This window comes from Octodon degus, unplaced genomic scaffold (assembly GCF_000260255.1).
Source record: "Octodon degus isolate 3935 unplaced genomic scaffold, OctDeg1.0 scaffold00097, whole genome shotgun sequence".
NCBI classification, from domain to species: domain Eukaryota; kingdom Metazoa; phylum Chordata; class Mammalia; order Rodentia; family Octodontidae; genus Octodon; species Octodon degus.
In genome coordinates this window covers 3099385-3117039 of record NW_004524673.1, presented here as the reverse complement: position 1 = coordinate 3117039, position 17655 = coordinate 3099385, and the positions used below count along the sequence as shown (strand labels likewise).

The 17655-nt window shown below is 33.5% G+C and overlaps 1 protein-coding gene across 2 annotated transcripts in view; it reads right to left on the bottom strand.

Annotated features, from left to right (window-relative positions):
• Cdh19 (cadherin 19) overlaps positions 1–17655 on the bottom strand; it is a 104745-nt gene that overhangs the window by 66420 nt on the left and 20670 nt on the right. Inside the window, exons 2-3 of one of the 2 annotated variants that reach the window (XM_023723123.1) lie at positions 8309–8530; positions 2952–3246 (exon numbers count right to left, since the gene is read on the bottom strand). In XM_023723123.1, coding sequence (XP_023578891.1) covers positions 2952–3246; positions 8309–8503 — 490 coding nt within the window. In that variant the 5' untranslated portion in view covers positions 8504–8530. Of the gene's footprint in view, positions 1–2951; positions 3247–8308; positions 8586–17655 lie in introns of those variants that run through there. The other variant, XM_004638271.2, reaches the window with a different exon arrangement.

The following is a 17655-nucleotide window of genomic DNA, read 5'->3' as shown; positions in this document are numbered from 1 at the left end:
TCTTCTTCTTCTTCTTCTTCTTCTTCTTCTTCTTCTTCTTCTTCTTCTTCTTCTTCTTCTTCTTCTTCTTCTTCTTCTTCTTCACCAGGGATTGAACTCAGGCCCTTGCGCTTGCAGGGGAGCGCTTACTCTACTGAGCCATCTCCCTGGCCCCCAATGTGTTTAAGTTCTAAACATCATATTAGTACATGTTTCCAATGCATGTAGTTTATAACCATCTTGAGGAGTGGTCACATGTGCTACTACAGCCTGGTTTTTTTTTTCCTAATGTCCTTGTCTTTCCCTCCTCTCTCCATCCTTCCTCCTCTAATGCTCCAAGTCGAGTTTTCATTCTTATTAATCTTATTAATCTTAGCCATGTTGTGGTGCATTATGAGATCCCTAGGATCCTGCACATGGCATACCTTTATTCTACATCACCTCCAATTCTGTGCTTCTTGCCTTGTTCTTTTGCACAGCTGCACTTTTGCACAAGATTCATCACCAACACACAATCTTGTGGTATCTCTCTTGTGTGGACGTCAAAGTGCAAATAAAAGGAAAATAAAGGATGGATGGAAGGGGCCAGGAGGAAGCACCTCTTCCGATCCTGTTTTGCTTAGCTGTGGAGTCAGTCTGAATGATTTTTTCTGCTCTGCCTGAGTCCCCTCTACTATCAGGCCCTACAGAAACTCACTGCATGTCAGCAACTCCCACATTCCTATGTGCTGCTCTGTTCACTTGCCTGTACAATCTTTTCCTGGAGCACAGTAGGGCTGACCTCCTTTACCATCGCTTTAAAGACTGTCTCCTAAAGTGGGCCCTGCTTCTTCAGGTAATTAATCATTATTATGCTTCACTTACATGAAAACTGTCAGAATGCACATTTTTATGGTGATGACCCTCTTTATTGAAAGTTAGGTACTTGTTACTTGGGTATATAATTAAATGTGAACTAGAAATTAACTCCCACATGTCCTTTATAAATTTATTGTAATTTCAAACTTATTCTTACCATATTAAATCCATAACATACGCTTGAGGAGAGAGAAGAAGGTGGTAGGAAAATGAGAGTTACAAGAAAAAGGATTAACATGTCATGAGAAGAGGAGAACAACAGGAGAGAGAGAAAACTATACTGTAACTTTGCTTAACTAACAAGATGGAATAATTTCAAAAACATTTTTATATCTATTGATAATTTGTTTTGATACATACTAAAGAGGTAAATTTTTATGGCGAATTTAAATAACTATGTTAAGAATATAGAATAGCATCTTTAAATTGTGAATGTTAAAAACAGTTAAGTTAAAAAGGGAAAAATCAGCGGCTGGCCAAATAGCTCAGCAGATTAAAGGGCCTGCCAGCAGGCAAAGGGGTCAGGTTCTATCCCCGGGCCAGCAGTGCAGGTCCCACCCCTGGGGCGCGCTGAGACAGCCATTGACAGTGGGCATGGTGGTGCATGCCTTTAATCCCAGCACTTGGGAGGCTGTAAACAGGTGGATCACTAAGAGTCTGATCTAGTAGTGAGTCTCTGCCTGAATACCCTGTAGACCTTTCCCTGAAATACAAAGAAAAAAAAAAAAAAAAGAAAGAAAGAAAGAGAGAAAAAAAAATATATATAGTGGAATACATACATATTTTAGAACTATTTAATAATGAATAAATATTTACTGAAAACAGTTTTAAAATAGGCTAATATGATTTAAAATGATCATTTTTAAACAACATTTGCCTGTCACAGGAAAATTTGAGAAATAAACTGTTACATATTCTGCCATCAAAATGTGAAAGGAAAATCTTTTGCATAATCATATTCCTCCCAATGAAATGTTATTTCAAATTTCTAAGGCACTCAATTTTTATGTCTTATAGAAATTACTCTCATTATGTCTATTGTGTTTACAATATTAATAACAATAATGTTAGATATGAAAAGAAACTTGAAATGCACATAGTTGCATAGAGGTGTTTTTTCAGTTTGCTTCCTTTTTTGTCTTTATAGACTATGGTTTTCATACATATAGTTACTTAGGTTTTATAAATTAACTATGTTTCATTCTAGAAATTTTAAAATATGCAAATGTGTCTAAGCTCATTACTTTCAAATTTGAAATAAAATTTTATATTGCATATACTAATGTATATATGTATATATTGACGTACAAAATACATTACAAATTTTATTGCATAGCTGACTTTTTGTTTTGTTGTTGTTGATTATAAAGCAATATATACCCTGTCCTAGAGTAGTAATAATGGAAATCCTAGAAGATAAAAAGATAGAGAAGGGGAATAAAAAGTGTATCTGAAGATACAGACTGAAAGCTTTTAGAATTGGATAAAAAAAAAAAAAACATTAGTCTATACATTGAAGAAACTTAAAAAACAAAGATAAACTGAAATCTGTTCATAAACACATAATCAAACTTTTGAAATATTTAATATGCCCTATTCATTATAGGAAAACTGTTCTTAATGTAATTTCAAGTTTTTCTTTGACCACAGAGCTCAGAAAACAATGGGATGATACATTTAAAATGAAAAAAGCAAATGTCAATCAAATAGTATATATCCATAGAACTCTGTTTCAAAGCAAGAAAAACAAAAACAAAAACAAAACCCTTAAAGCATTGATGAATCTAAAATTACTGGGGGCCTGCCCCTTAGCTCAGTTCTTTAAGTGGCTGCTTCAACAAAGCAGTCAGGCTCAGGCTGCTGTGGTTCCATCCCCAGAACTCAAGCCAGCCAAACCTGCCCTGAAGGCATTTTGAGGCAACCAGAAAAAAAAAGAAAGAAATTTACCAATAAGGTTATTTTCCAATAACTCAACATAGTTGGCTTTAAAAAAATATACTTAATCAGGAAGAGTTATTGTAGAACTTAAAACAGTGTACTTCCAAACATATTGTCAACATTTTCAATCTGTTGTCATTGCTATTATACATTTGATATAAATTAGTACATAATACCTTCCGGAGACATCTCAGGCACACTGGCCACATATGGTTCATGTAGGAATTTTGGTTCATTGTCATTGATATCTGAAACTCTGATGACAAACTCAGACTCAGGTTCCACATTCGTTCCAGTCTTAGTGTCTGTTACATGGGCTTTCAGGGTGTACAGGGATTGCTTTTCTCTATCAAGCTTCTGTTGGGCATATATGTCACCTGTGTTTGGATCAATGACAAAAATACTTCCAGCTCCAACTCCCAAAAGTTTGTACTGGAAAGAGTTGTTTCCATTATCTAAGTCAGATCTTATCTGCAAGTATAAAGAGGACAATTGAGTTTCCACATTTGCTGAAAAGAACACATTAGCTTTAATTATTTTTTTAATCATTTCTCAAGTCAGTAATTCTATATAATCTCCACATTAGATTATGTGAAGTAAAATTTTGAACTTCAGAATTAAAATCTATCATCAAGCAGAGAACAGTCCTAATTTTCATTATATAAATAACTACAGAAATTCAGAAATTTTAGTATTCTAAGTACAAGTAGACAAATTCTAATGAAAAATATTAAACTTTTTGAAAAGATATCTTTCTATAAATCATGAACAAAATAAGTGCTTCCAGTCTTTTAGTGATTTCAGTGGAATTATATTCTCACACATTTATACTGTGGGACTTAGACATACTAAGGATATATAATATCTCCCAATAAATCACTTATTCAAACAATGTTTTTCATTGTCCTGATTGATAATACATTGAAAACATGGCAATAATAGAGGGAAAAAAACTAAGGGTGGTAGGTAGAAGATAACCTCAGAAATCCACTAAGTATTTATTGTATAAATGAATACTTACGCTTCCTTTAAACTCATTCACACCAGCAATCATAACACTGAGATTCATTTCATTGATGTAATGAATCATATCAGTAGTGAATTAAAGGAAGATTGGAAAACTTAAATTGTTCCAGGATCGTGTTTTGGTGTAGATATGTGATTACAGCCAGATATTAGCTAAAACCTCCACAAATTGTGCCAAGTGAACCTTTTTCCTTAATTTTGTGTGTTGGGTATTTTGTCCCAGAAACAAGTAAAAAGTAACTGAGACAACCACCTTACATTTCTAAACCAGATCCTTTGATAACCACAATTCTGTAGAATGCTTTTTAACTTTTGGTTTTTAATTGAAAATATAAACACTTGTTTCAAAGTAATCTGCTCACTTCTTAAAAGTATATTTTCCTCTTGTGCTAATATTTTCTTTTGTTCTGAAAAAGTAAATATGCTTATCATTTTTAGTTGACTGATTATTATTATTATTAGAATTTGTTTTTTAGGGAAGGGTCTACAGGATGATTAGGGTCTCACTACTAGATCAGATTAGTAGTGATCCTCCTGTTTATAGCCTCCCAAGAGTTGGGATTACAACTGCGTGCCACCATGCCCAGTCTCAACGGTCTTCTCAGTATGCTTTGGGAGCAGGGCCAGCACAGCTGGCCTGGGGATTGAACCCCAGCACTTCAATCCACTGAGATTCTTGGCTGGCCCAAGTTGATGAACTATTTAGATTTAAATTTATATGTAAAGATACAAGTTATTTTAATTTAGTGCATTCATTTTAATTTTTCATATCAATTTTTTTACATAAAGACCTCCCTCTTTTTAAAATAATGATGCCCTCATTATTGCAGATACACCTTTTCTCTATTCATCACCTCCAAACATATTGTTAAAGTAATGGCACCTCTTGAAGTGCGAAGTTCGCTGTAAAGTAGAATCTTAAACTCAGGACTTTCCAGTGGCTTGTGTTTTAATTTATGTTAGAGTAATAAGCAAGAATTTTTTGTGATTGTGGAAAAAATTTGCACATAGCTAAAACAAACAATTTAAAATTGAAATGTATTTAATATTAGTGTTACTAAATGAAAAAAAAAACAAAAATAAATTGAAGAATCTAGTGTCCACCTTAAGTTTCTGCTGTAGTTTATTAAACTTAATAATTTTTCTGCATCTGCCAGACCAAGAGAGAGACCTAGGAAACAGAACAGGGGCCAAGCCATACATTTATACATACAAGATGGGTAAGTCAATAATCCTGAGAACTATAAGCAGGTTGTGAATCTAACATTACTTGGTGGGATTCTCACCCTGTCCAGCTATATATGCTGATCTATGTGAACTGAGCAACTGCACTGAAGATAACATAGGTGGGATCATGCTTGGAATGCCTGTCATTCTGGTCTTCTAAATACACACTGCTTGTTATGACATACCATTATGGCCAGATTGTATCTCAATGAAATGTTTTTTTTAAAGATATTCCATGTTATGCCTAAGATGTTTGATATTCAGACAGTTAGCGACGTTAAACCCATCTGCATATGTTGTAGGACAATAATAAGCATCTCTTCTGGAGGGTTAATAACCTATGTTTGAAGACTAAAAATTAGAGAAAAAGAAAGGCTGAAAGAACAGCCAACATTTGGTCCTAGCCTTTGAAGGTCAATGAGGACTCAGGAATTAGGAGACCCTGTACTGTAACATCCTGTAACTCAGTTTTGCCCCAAATTTTCAGATCAAGGAGATTATGGGGCCACAGAGGAATGTGATCAATGCTGTAGAATATGCCTAAGGAGAGTCACATGGAGAGAAAACATTCTCTCAGGCTTTCACAGACAGCAAATTGGTCAAGCAATGGCTGTGACTCATCCACATGGCTGACACTCACAAAGGATCTAAAAAGTGTGGTATAGGGTTTCAGGATAATTCCTGAGGGGACTTGACTGACCATGTCAGATACAAAAGTTACATTCTTTGTTATATAGGTCTTGCTTTATCTTGGTCTTAACCATCCAGCAGAAAAGTATAGAAACGAAGTGTGAAAAGTGAAGCCATGTTAGTATTCTGAGTGTGGAAGGCTCAAGTCATCAGATTCGGACATTGTGAATCCTGTGGATAACCCACTACTACTGTGGAGTACTGGACTGTATTGGAATATTTTGATGAATTTACACACTTACAATATTTAAATGGCAATGGAATACCCATCTCTGTCAAAACTGAACAAAAAATGTGATGTAAATGAAGGACAATTTTGTATCTATATATACCAAATAGGATAGATATATAGCCACTTTCTCATATTTCAATAAAAAGAACGGTCTGTACTAATAGTTTTTGGACAGGATATCGTGTCTGCATCTTATACTATGAATGACTACTACAAAGACAACAATATGCAATGTATTAATTGTTGTAACTCTCCTACCAACCTGTTTTCAAGATGTCATATTGCAATTTTTTCCTCAATAAAATAAATAAATAAATAAACACAATATTTTTAAGTAAAAGACTAATAATCCTGACTATCTATAAAGTGAGAGAAAATTCTGTTATGGTGTCCAGAAATTTTAAAAACAGTTGACTCAACATTAAAATGAAGATAAATAATATTTCAAAATAAAAGTGTTACAGATATAATTTTCAAAATCAATTGGATTTTTGAAAAGTTTGCCTTAATACTTGTCTCTTGATGTTAAAATTGCATTTGTTAAGCACATTTTTTTAGCACAGAAAACACTGTGAAATTTGCTATGTTTCTCTTTAAAAGACATTATCTCAAATAAGTAGCTATTTTCAACTTGGCAAACCTGAATCACATGAAATTTTGCTGAATTGTACTCCTTGTTAACCAGTTTTAACAAATGAATTGCAAATAAGCTTTATTAGATACATGAGTTATTTTGTATCTTTACTACCTTTTCAATTATTTGCACCTAAGTATTAGGTTCTTTTTTGTAAACTAATCTGTATGTTATTTAAGTCCAATGAAATTGCTTAGAGGAAAAGATCTATTTGGGTGCTTTCCATAAGTATTATTTTTTAGGTTCTATCATTTTGGTAGTGGGGATTTCCCAATATATCTCTGGCCAATTTTTATTTTTTGAGACAAAAGGCACAGCATTGGCCTGGCTGACCTGAAGATTTCCTTCCTGCTTTTCATCTCCCCACAGTGCAGGGATTGCAGAGGTGCACTACCACACCTGGCTGCCAAAAATATATTCTATAGAATGAACAGGACAGGCAGCATCAATCACGAGGTCACAGAAGGAAATTGGAGAGTGGTGTAGGAGGAAGGAAAACTGCAAAACAACTGGGAAGTGTGCCAACCTCAGAAGCAGCATTTGTTGCGGCCACTTGGGGCACTTCGCTGCACCATCACGCTTACTGGTTACTGCTTGTAACCCTGTGCACTGACACTGAGGATCTCATTGCAAATGTAGTGTGACTCAGAGTTGACTGTCGGGAACTGAATGTGACCACATTTCTGTGATCTGTGCCCCTGCTTTACTCACAGAAATCTTAAAAATATCACATGTGAGGAGTAATGCTGTTTGAAACAGGCACGCATGCATGCCCAGAAACAAGTGTCTTGCATTCTGCTTGTCCAAGAGCTAAGCCTCTCGTTGAATGTGCTCATGTATATTTGGCTGATAGGATAAGTGAAATCGCACAGATTCTGGACGTTGTACTAACTGCAGCATTCTTGAATGTGCGAGAAAAGACAGTTAATAAATACTGAGTACCTTGCCCTTTGGGCCCAATTAAATTTTAGTGCTGGTTAATTAGTAGTTAAACTTAGTTCATTCATCTAGAGAAAGAGCCTTCTGGAAAAGCAAAAATAAGATATTGCAATTACCTGTGTTTAAATAAAAACCTAATAATTATATAAAAGAGACACATAAAAATAAATAAGTATCCTGTCCCATTAAGAAAACTTTCTTAAAGTATGATATTCTGAAAGTGAAAGCAATTATTCTTTGTCCCTAAACTTCTCTAATCACATGAGCTATTTAGGCTCCTGAAGCTCCTTTGCTGTAAAATGATGCAGTATTAATTTGCTTCTTTAAAAATGAATGAGGGGTTGATCAACAGCTACTTAACAGAAAATCTTACTAAGCATTGTTGAATATTAGACTCAATCTGGCTCCTTTGACCAATTACAAAAAAAATAGCATTAAGTTGTCGAAACTGATAAATGAAGATAGCACTCTTATAAAGGATACTGAAGTGGGGGGCAAGGAGATAGTTGAGTGGAATAAGTGCTTGCCTGGTAAGTGCAAGGTCCTGAGTTTGATCCTTGTTACTCCCCTTTCCCCACAAAAGAAGAATACTGAAGCGTAATTTCAGAACCAGAAATTCTCCTCTTCCTCTTAATTGAATTGAATAGTTTAGGTCTTTCCACATCTGAAAATTTAGGCTTGTGTTTGAGAGTTTCAAGTTTTTTTTTAAGAAAAAAAGGAATTCATCAAGCACTAAAACTTCCTTCACTATTTATGTGATAGCGAAACACTTAAAAAATAAGTACCCGTCCAATGAGATGCTTAGTTGAGTTCATTTCCTCTGGTACAAAAAATTGTTTCCACTCCCAGCCACGCTTCATTCTTAGGTGAGATCCCACTGGTTGCTTAACCTTCTCTGTTTTAGAGTTTTCTGTAGCCTGAAGACAAGGCCACAGGAAAGGAATTCCCAGCATAAAAGGTAGGAAGATATAACTATCCATTCTGATGTCTTGATTCCAGCTGTTACTCTTCAAAGGAAACAGGATGTTGAAAAAAAAAAAAAAAACACTTGTTTTCCTTTATAATCTTTTTTTATACTTCAATGTCTTTTAAATTCCTAAAACATAAGAAATAAAACAAAAATTGACACAAGAAATACCATTAGTAACATAACTGATAAATACAGGTAACAACTTCTGTGTCTGAGACAAAATGGAATAAAAATGTACACTTAATTTATCTTCCAATTAAGCTACTTGATTCTATTTTGTAGCTCATAAGCAATTTGATTAGAATGATTATAAGTTTCTGCTCAGGCATCGTTTATTTTAAATTGCAGTCTTAAATCTGCCTGAAGGTTTAAAAGTTATTGGAGCAATCTCCTTGATTGACAGATGACATTGAGAGAGAAATTTTTTATTATTGTTTAATTTACTTATGTTCTCTTTCTGTCTCAGGAAAAACTCAAGCTAGATTGTTAAAATAACAGTCAATCTAGGATCAATAAAAGTCATATCTGTTTCCTTTTCACTCAATAGAACTAAAATTTCTCAGATAACCAAAGTGCGATATATTACACAGTTAGCTAAATGGACAAATAAAATATTAGGTTTAAAATCTTATACATATTTAATTAAATGAGAAGAAAGATTTGTATTAATAGTGTTTGGACAAGATATCATGTTTGCATCTTGTACTATGAACAACTACTATGAATACAACAATATGTAATGTATCAATTATTGAAACTGTCCTACTAATCAGTTTTGAAATGTCTCATTGCTGTTTGATTCTCAAAAAATTAATAAAAAATTATAAATATAATAATAAGTTAGACTAACATATTCTGACTAGAACATCTATGTAATATATTCACTTTTTTATAGTCTGCAAGACAAGGATAAAAGCATGTCTTTAAGAAGTAAAGATACTTTTAAACAATAAATACAAAACTATGCTGCTTAAGTAATAAAAGATGACTCAATGTTCACAGTATGTGAACTGGTTATAAAATCCATTTTATACTACTATACCAAAATAGTCAGATTGCGTGTTCCATTTAAAATGTCCCACTTACCTAAGGCAGAGCTCACCAAGTGTTTCTGCCAAAATTGGTGATTCTCATCCTTGCATCTAATTGAATAGCTTTGCATTGCCCACATCTACATAGTATTCACATAAAAGCAAATTGGATATCTTTCTTTGGCTTTCATAAAGAAAAATAGTTTGCTGCATTCCACAGTGTTATTGACCACCATATTATCAATAGTAAAGTCATAGCATCTCAGATTAGAAGTTTCTTTGCAAAGTCTTGTTTTGAATATGCTGAAAATATTTTATAAGTATCTCTTGAGAGAATATTTTTTAGAATTTAGATGCTTGTTAGGGAGAGTTGCTAAAAAACCCTCAGTAAAAAAGAACATGGGCATTCTCTGTTCCTTCTGTAGTCCCTTGAAGCATATATATTCTGTTACTAATTTAGTTGGTGAAAGTCATTTGGAAGGTGGTGAAAATTTAGGATGAATTTCATCTTTAAGTTAAATATTTAAAATGTGTATTTCTATTCATTAAGTATCTCTAAAATTTGCATTTTGATGACTAAGAATTTTCTTTAAGAGTAGATGCCTTTATATGCTTGGAAATCTATCCTCAGTGCTGATATGAAATGTATTTATTATACATCAGGAAATAGCATTTCTTTTAAATTAATTTTATGATACTTTCATACAGCTAAAAGTAGAGACAGTATAATGAATATATGTGGTTTACTACCTAGGTCTAACAATTATCAAAATAAGATCATTCTCATTTATCCACACAGGGGCATACTTCCTGATAGTAAAAACAAAAATTCTTATGACACTCATTTTAAAAATTTAAGACACATATACATAAACACATGCATACACAATCAGGTAGACTTTATATACTTTTGTATGTATGCACTTTACAAAATAAATTTCAGATGGCATAGTGGAGCACACCTGTAATCCCAGCACTAGGGAGGCTGAGGCATGGGTATTGAGTTAAGTTTGAGTCCAGCCTGAGTCACATAGTAAAGTCAAAATCATTTGAACTATGTAGTGATAGCCTGTCCCAGAATATCAAAGTGAAATAAAATTAAAAAGTCAAAATTAAGCATTCAAATTATCAATAAATGCTGAATATGTTCAAATATTCACTAAGTATCATTTAATGCATCAGCTTTCTGTGTTTTTATTTTTCTTTTCAATTACATAGTAAATAAAATCATTTGTTACTATAGTATATAGCCTGCATTTAAATAACTGGATCCCTATGGTGTGATTTGATACAGTTCTTTGTGTAAAATCTTCCTAAAATCTTCTAGAGGCTTGATTAGAAGCAAATGAAAACACAATATTTAAGGAGGTTGGACCTAGAACATTGCCAAGATTCAATGAAATAAAGCAAAAATCATCCAATACCAGAAGGAATACAGACCTGTTTGATTCAGATGACAAAGAAAATAACAATGTGTGTACATATTTGACTAGTTGAAATGTTACTAAATAGCTATGTAATAAAATGGAATGATGTTAGAACTAAGAAAATATATTGAAGGTCTTGGCAAGGGTGAAAACTATTGGACAGAATGCAGGCACTGCTCTTCAAAGTTGTAAATGATAGCAGATGAAACACTACAAGATGCCATGAAATATAAGGGCTAAAAAGCAATTCCATATGCACAGTCCTCTACCTAAACTGAAAACATTCGTAGATCTTCCATACTTAGCATGGATTTTGCATGGTGATCACAGGAATATAAAAGACTTGTGGAAAAACTGGATAAAAATATGGCATTAAAAATTTATGGGCCAGGGAGATGGCTCAGGGGAATAAGGGCTTCCCCGGGAAGCGCAAGGACCTGAGTTCAATCCCCGGTTCCACAAAAACAAAATTTATGCCCTTGTACATGGTAAGAGTATTATGCTTTCAATTTAGACATTCATACATTTATTTTGGATCTCTGCCATTAGGTCCTTATTTGTATAGTAATAAACTGAAGGAAACTGAAGGAAGAATATAATAATGAACGGACTTGCTGTTCCCATCTCCCAAACTAATTGGAATATGAAATTTGATATTTCGTTTATCACTTCACAATTGATGTCACATTTGCTAACAGAACACAAGTCAACCAGCACTGCAACTGTATACAGGCACAAACCAGAAAATCCAAATGAAATGCTTTAATTTCAAAACAGAATTATACACTACTGTCATGGGTTTTGACAGATGTTCCTTACAGCCTCTGAATCCCATGGCAGACAGGCTTTACAGCGGTTACTGAATCTATGGTTTGTGATTGATTCACGGTCCTTACCTGCAATTAAGGGTGTGAGTGCTGCACTCATCTTAGGGTGCATAAGGGACAGAAAGAGGCTTCTCCCTTTCCCTTTTTGCCCTTATGGTGCTGTGAACTGTTTCCTTCTGCTGTGTGCCATTCTGCTTTGAAGTCAACCTATTATGGGCTGAATCTTCTACAAGCTAAACTAAATAAACCTTTTCCCTTTTACTTTTGGGTGTCAGGTGTTTCATACTCTGATCTGTGTATTGAGACCATGTAGACCCTATAGACCCTGTACCAAATACATTTAAAACAAAAAACAAAAAACAAAAAAGAAAGGAAGTACCAAAGCAAACCTAAGGATCAGCAGAATAGATTAGAAGATACACACACAACTCCAAACACATTCAGCCATCTTCCCTTGGAAAAAGGGACCAAATATGCTCATGTTCATTAATAAATGGTGCTGGTGCAACTGTCTTTCTACATGCTGAAGACTAAAACTAGACTTATGTCTATCACCACACACTAAACTAAGGTCAAAATTGAACAAAAATTTAAATATTGAAAAAAAAAACACTAAATCTACTAGAAGAAAAAGTAGGCAGAGATCTTGAAGACACAGGTGTAGGCAGAGAGTTTATGAACAGAACCCAGACTACACAAGAAATACTTTAAGAAATCAAAACTCGAATCTCTTCTTATTAAAAAGATTTCACACAAAAAGAAATCACGAAGAGAGGGGTGATAAAAACCGGTGAACAGAGAAAGCATTTAGCTGGTTTACACTCAGACCAAAGACTTATGTCTAGAACACATAAAGAACTGAAAAATGTCAGATTTCCCAAATTCAAAGACCCAATCCAAAACTGGGCATCTGAAATGAATACACACTTCTCAGATGAAGACGTACAAAGGGAAAATAAATACATAAAAATGTTCGACAGTATTTGTTATTCAAAATACACAAATTATAACAATAGAGTCCATGTATTCTATAAAAAAGTCTATACCAACAAATCAACCAATAACAAATTCTGAAGGAGCTGAGGGGCAAAAGCAACACTTCTCCACTTTTGGTTGAAAGACAGACTAGTGCAACCACTGCAGAAATCAGTATGGAGATTCCTCAATAAGCTAGGATTAGAGGACCCATTTGATCCAGCTATTTTCCTTCTGTGTATCTTCAGAGAGGGAATAAAAATATAATATCGTAGAAATATATGTGCACTCATGTTCATAGAGGCACAATCTATAATAGCTAGATGTTGTAAATAACCCACATACCCATCAACCTTGGAATAGAAAAAAAAAAAAGACGTGGTCTTTTATACAGTGGAATACCTCTCAGCCCTAAGAAGGATAAACTTGAGACTTTCATAGGTAAACAAATGCCACTTGAGATCATACTCATAAGTGAAATAAAACAGAATTGTGTAAAAAGGGTATTGTCTTGGTGTAAGAAACTGAAAGAGTAAATAAGGTCCAAAATGCAAAACACATTATTAAATGGGAAGACATTGTTTGAAGAAAAAGAAAGATGAGAGAAAGGGAAAAGCAAGAAATAGCAAATGAAAATATGCCAAATTCATTGCAAAGGTAAAGGTGTGTAGTTCACATAGCCTCTCATGCTGAAGCTCAATGTTACCTAGAGTTATTCATACTTTGCTTTCAGTGCCACTGAGATAAGTTATGATGCTAAAATTTGTTGCTTAATTCATTTTTGCCAGTGGTTTCATTCCCTATGAATTTTCTATGCAGATGTTTTAAAAAATTTACCTATTGTGAATACTCATTGCCGAAGTTGACTACATAGTAAAACACAGCAGTAAAAATTTAAGACATATTAAATAATATAATACTTTAAACATCACATGATGATTTTATGAAAGATTGAACATTATAAAAGAAAATATCTTTGGCATTAAAGACACTTCAGTAGAAACTAAAAAAGTTTACCAAGAAAACTGATGGTAGCAATATAATTCTTTAAAATGTAAAGAATCTTAGTATTTTGGGAATATATATATATATATATATCACATATATAATATAATATAATATAATATAATATAATATATTAGAATCAAATAAAGATAGGAAAAATTTAAATGGAGAGTATGTCTTCAAAATTTATATCACAAAATAAATCATAGCTGTCTTTTAATCACAGGAAAAACCAAATATAATGAAAACAACATCTGTGTTATAATAAAGTTAACCCAAAACCTGACATAAGGACAATCCTTAAAATCACTTTGAGGGGGCCTGGGAGATGGCTCAGTAGAATAAGTGCTTGCCTGGCAAGCACAAGGTCTTGAGTTCAATTGCCGGTACCACCACGCACACAAAAAAAATCACATGGAAAATAAGAAAAATAATAATCCTCATTAAATATTCATCAGAAATCATAAAAAACTGACAGTACTTAAAAGTTTTTGAGGAAAGCTATTATTACATATATTCAAAAATCAGAGCCATGTAAGGTAAAAATAGGAGCATTTTTGAGCAGCATGTGTTTAAAAATAATGAGGTAATCTTAACATAAAAGCACAGGAATGTAAAGAAAAAGCTATATTTAATGTAGAAGTACTAAACAGGTGGAAAAACTGAAAGAGTATTTTTCTTATTGATAGGTTTGAAAATTGATTATGCTATAACATAACATACGATATAAATTGTACAGAACAATATCCATGATGATAATACACCGCAGGATGAGATGCTAGAAACCAAAATGTTTGTGCCTGCTCCTTACATTATGCATAAGATTATTTAACAGTAATTCAATTAGATGCCTGTGATTAAAAGTTCACATTTCAATTACTGAAGTAATAACACCAGACAAATAAATATGTATAAGGAGTGCAATGTTCTAAAGATACTGTAATAATAAAATACCATACAGACAGTTGGGAGAAACAACGAATTAGGGTTGTATAGAAAGAAGTATAAAATTAATCACACTATTTAAAAGGAATTAATTAAACCAAGGGTGGCTTAGAGGAAAAAATAGCTATCATGATGCTAATAGTTCTTAACATGAGCAAATGTATTACAAACATTTAAAATACATGAATTTAAAATTTAAAATACATGAATAAAAAATTCAACAAGCTAAGAAAAGTAAAAAAAAAAGTTACAATTTTATTGGATTACTGAATACTTTTCAACTTCATTAAAAAAACATAAAGACAAAAAAATCACTACATCTAGAAATGTTTTTTAAAAGTACAATCATTTAATGTCAATCATTTTCAATACATTTTAATATCACTAAGTGTGATCTCTGATAGCAACAAATTGATGTAACAATAAATAGCAAAACCATAGTCATGCACAAATGAAACTGAGCATATACTTCCATACCAAGATTAAAGTTTCAGAAGAAGAGAACTGAAATGATCTCAATGAAAAGGAAAAGAAAGAAACAAACTTAAAAGTAGAAGTCAAGGCCAGGTGTAGTGGTGCAGGTTTGCACTCAAGAGGCTAAGGCAGAAGGAGTGTTGTGAGTTTCAGACCAGCCTTGGCTAAAATGTGAGCACAAACCCAGCTTGAACTGCATAGAAAGACCTTGTCTCAAAAAACAAAAAAAAGGAAAGGAAAAAGTACAACTCAATAAAATAGAAGTATTAACATTGCAGAGAAAATTAGAATAAACTCATTCTTTGAAAACATCCATACAAATAATAAATAATTAGCCAGAGTGAAAGAAAACATTAATAGGTGGCCTAGTAGTGGAGGGGCCAGAGAGGTAGCTCAGAGGCATAAGCACCTACCTGGCAAGCACAATGACCTGGGTTTGATCCCTGTCCCCACATGCCATGTGGTCTCAGCCCTGAAAACCCAGGCACTCACAGTGTGTCCCTGAAACTGGGTGCACTGGCATAAGCCTATAAACAAATCAGTCAGGATGTTGAACCAACAGGATCTCTGCAAGTTCGATACCAAACTGGGGCTACAAAAGTGAGCACAAGGCCAGCCTGAACTACATAGTGAGACCCTGTTTAAAAAAAAAAAAGTGGAATGAGAGGCTAGCAGTATGTTTGCTGCAAATTTAAAGGACATTAAAATAATAATACTGTGAAAAAGATTTTGTGATGCTATATTTGACAATTTACATGAAACATGAAAATAAAAAGGGCTACACTCAGTGTGGTGATGTGTACCTGTAATCCTAGCACTTGGGTGGCTGAAAATAGGAGGATCACTGAGTCGGATCTATGTAGTGAAACCTTGTAGAACCTGTAGACACTGTAATAAATACATTGAAAAATAAAAATGACTAACCTTATATAAAAATAAAAACTATAATTGAAATTTTACTAAGCATGTTTTCTATAATATATATTCATATAATATTGATATATTTATTTAAATGACCCATACACACAGATACATTACAATATATAAATAAAAAAGAAACAAGACCAGTCTTAAAGTCTTCCAAAACCAGAAGAGTTTGTCTTCTCCTACTAATTTTATGGAGCCAGGCAAACACAATTGACAAAAAAAGAGAAATGTCAATTTTAAAACAGGCCCCACAAATGTAAAATGTAAGCGTCCAGAAAAAAAATGCAAAGTAATACACACATTGTTTTTTTAAAAAGACTTTATAAATGTGATTCATACAAAGTATGGAAAGGTGGTTCAGTTTCAGGTTTAAATCAGCATAATTTCCTGTCTCATAATCATAAGGAAAGTTATACAATCTCAAAAGATGTAAGAAGTATTCAGCTAATTGTAACATGTTTATGATAAAACCTTGTTACGGTAAGAGTAGAGCATGAGGATTCTGATACATGGCAACTATACAAAACTGAAACACATTTTACTTTAATGTACAGAATAAATAATCTTCCACTGACATTAAGAACCTATGTCACCCCACTGATGGCCAGGGCTGACTGGGCTGGCCTGACTCTGCATGTGTGTCCCTCTGCTCTACTGCTCTACGTGAGCACATTCTTAAGCTGCGCTCAGTGTGAGATGGCGACCACCCTAATAGAAGAGAAGCCCTTACTTGGTCAAGAGTATAGTTGTAGCGCAGCTCTCTGATAGAGCCTTCAAACAAAATCACTGTACCTTTACTTATACATATTCTATCCCAGATTTCCAGTAATAACTATATGGAAACAAAACAAATAAGCAGAAAATAATGTTGGAGAGTTTATCGAATGGTGCAGAAACAGAAATGATGCACAGTGTAATACACAATACAAATATCCTAGTATCAAATTATTTAAAAATAAACTGATTAATGCTGATTAATAACTGAATAAACTGATTATTCAACTGATTAATGCTCATAGAATCCTGTGAATATACTATCTTCCTGTGGAAAGAACCATAAGAAAGCATATTGAAGGATAATCCCTAGATCCCACAAAGACAAGAATAACACCCATTAGAAACAGAAAATTTTACAAAAATGGTAGTTCATTGGTTATTGGGTGGGGTGGCTGGTTTGATTTTGCCTAAACACTGAAAATTTTATTCTAATATAAAAATTTCCCTTGTGTTTCCAGAAAAGCTAAAAAGCATGACCAATTGCATCAACAACATTAATTCCATTTCTGAAAAATGTCAGGAACACTTATGGGCAAAATAAACCTCCAACTGAAAATATGGGAAAACTGTTAATGTCTAACATTTAATGAACACAGCCAGGCATTTACTGGAGCAGAAATATTGAGCAATGAGATTCTCTCAATCAATTAAAACTGACCTAGAAATGACACAGATGACTATTGGTCAATTAGGACACATTATTTTTTATATATGAAGGCAGAAATATTTTCTGTATTCAAGAAGTGAAATAAAATATTAAGCATGTTAAGTACA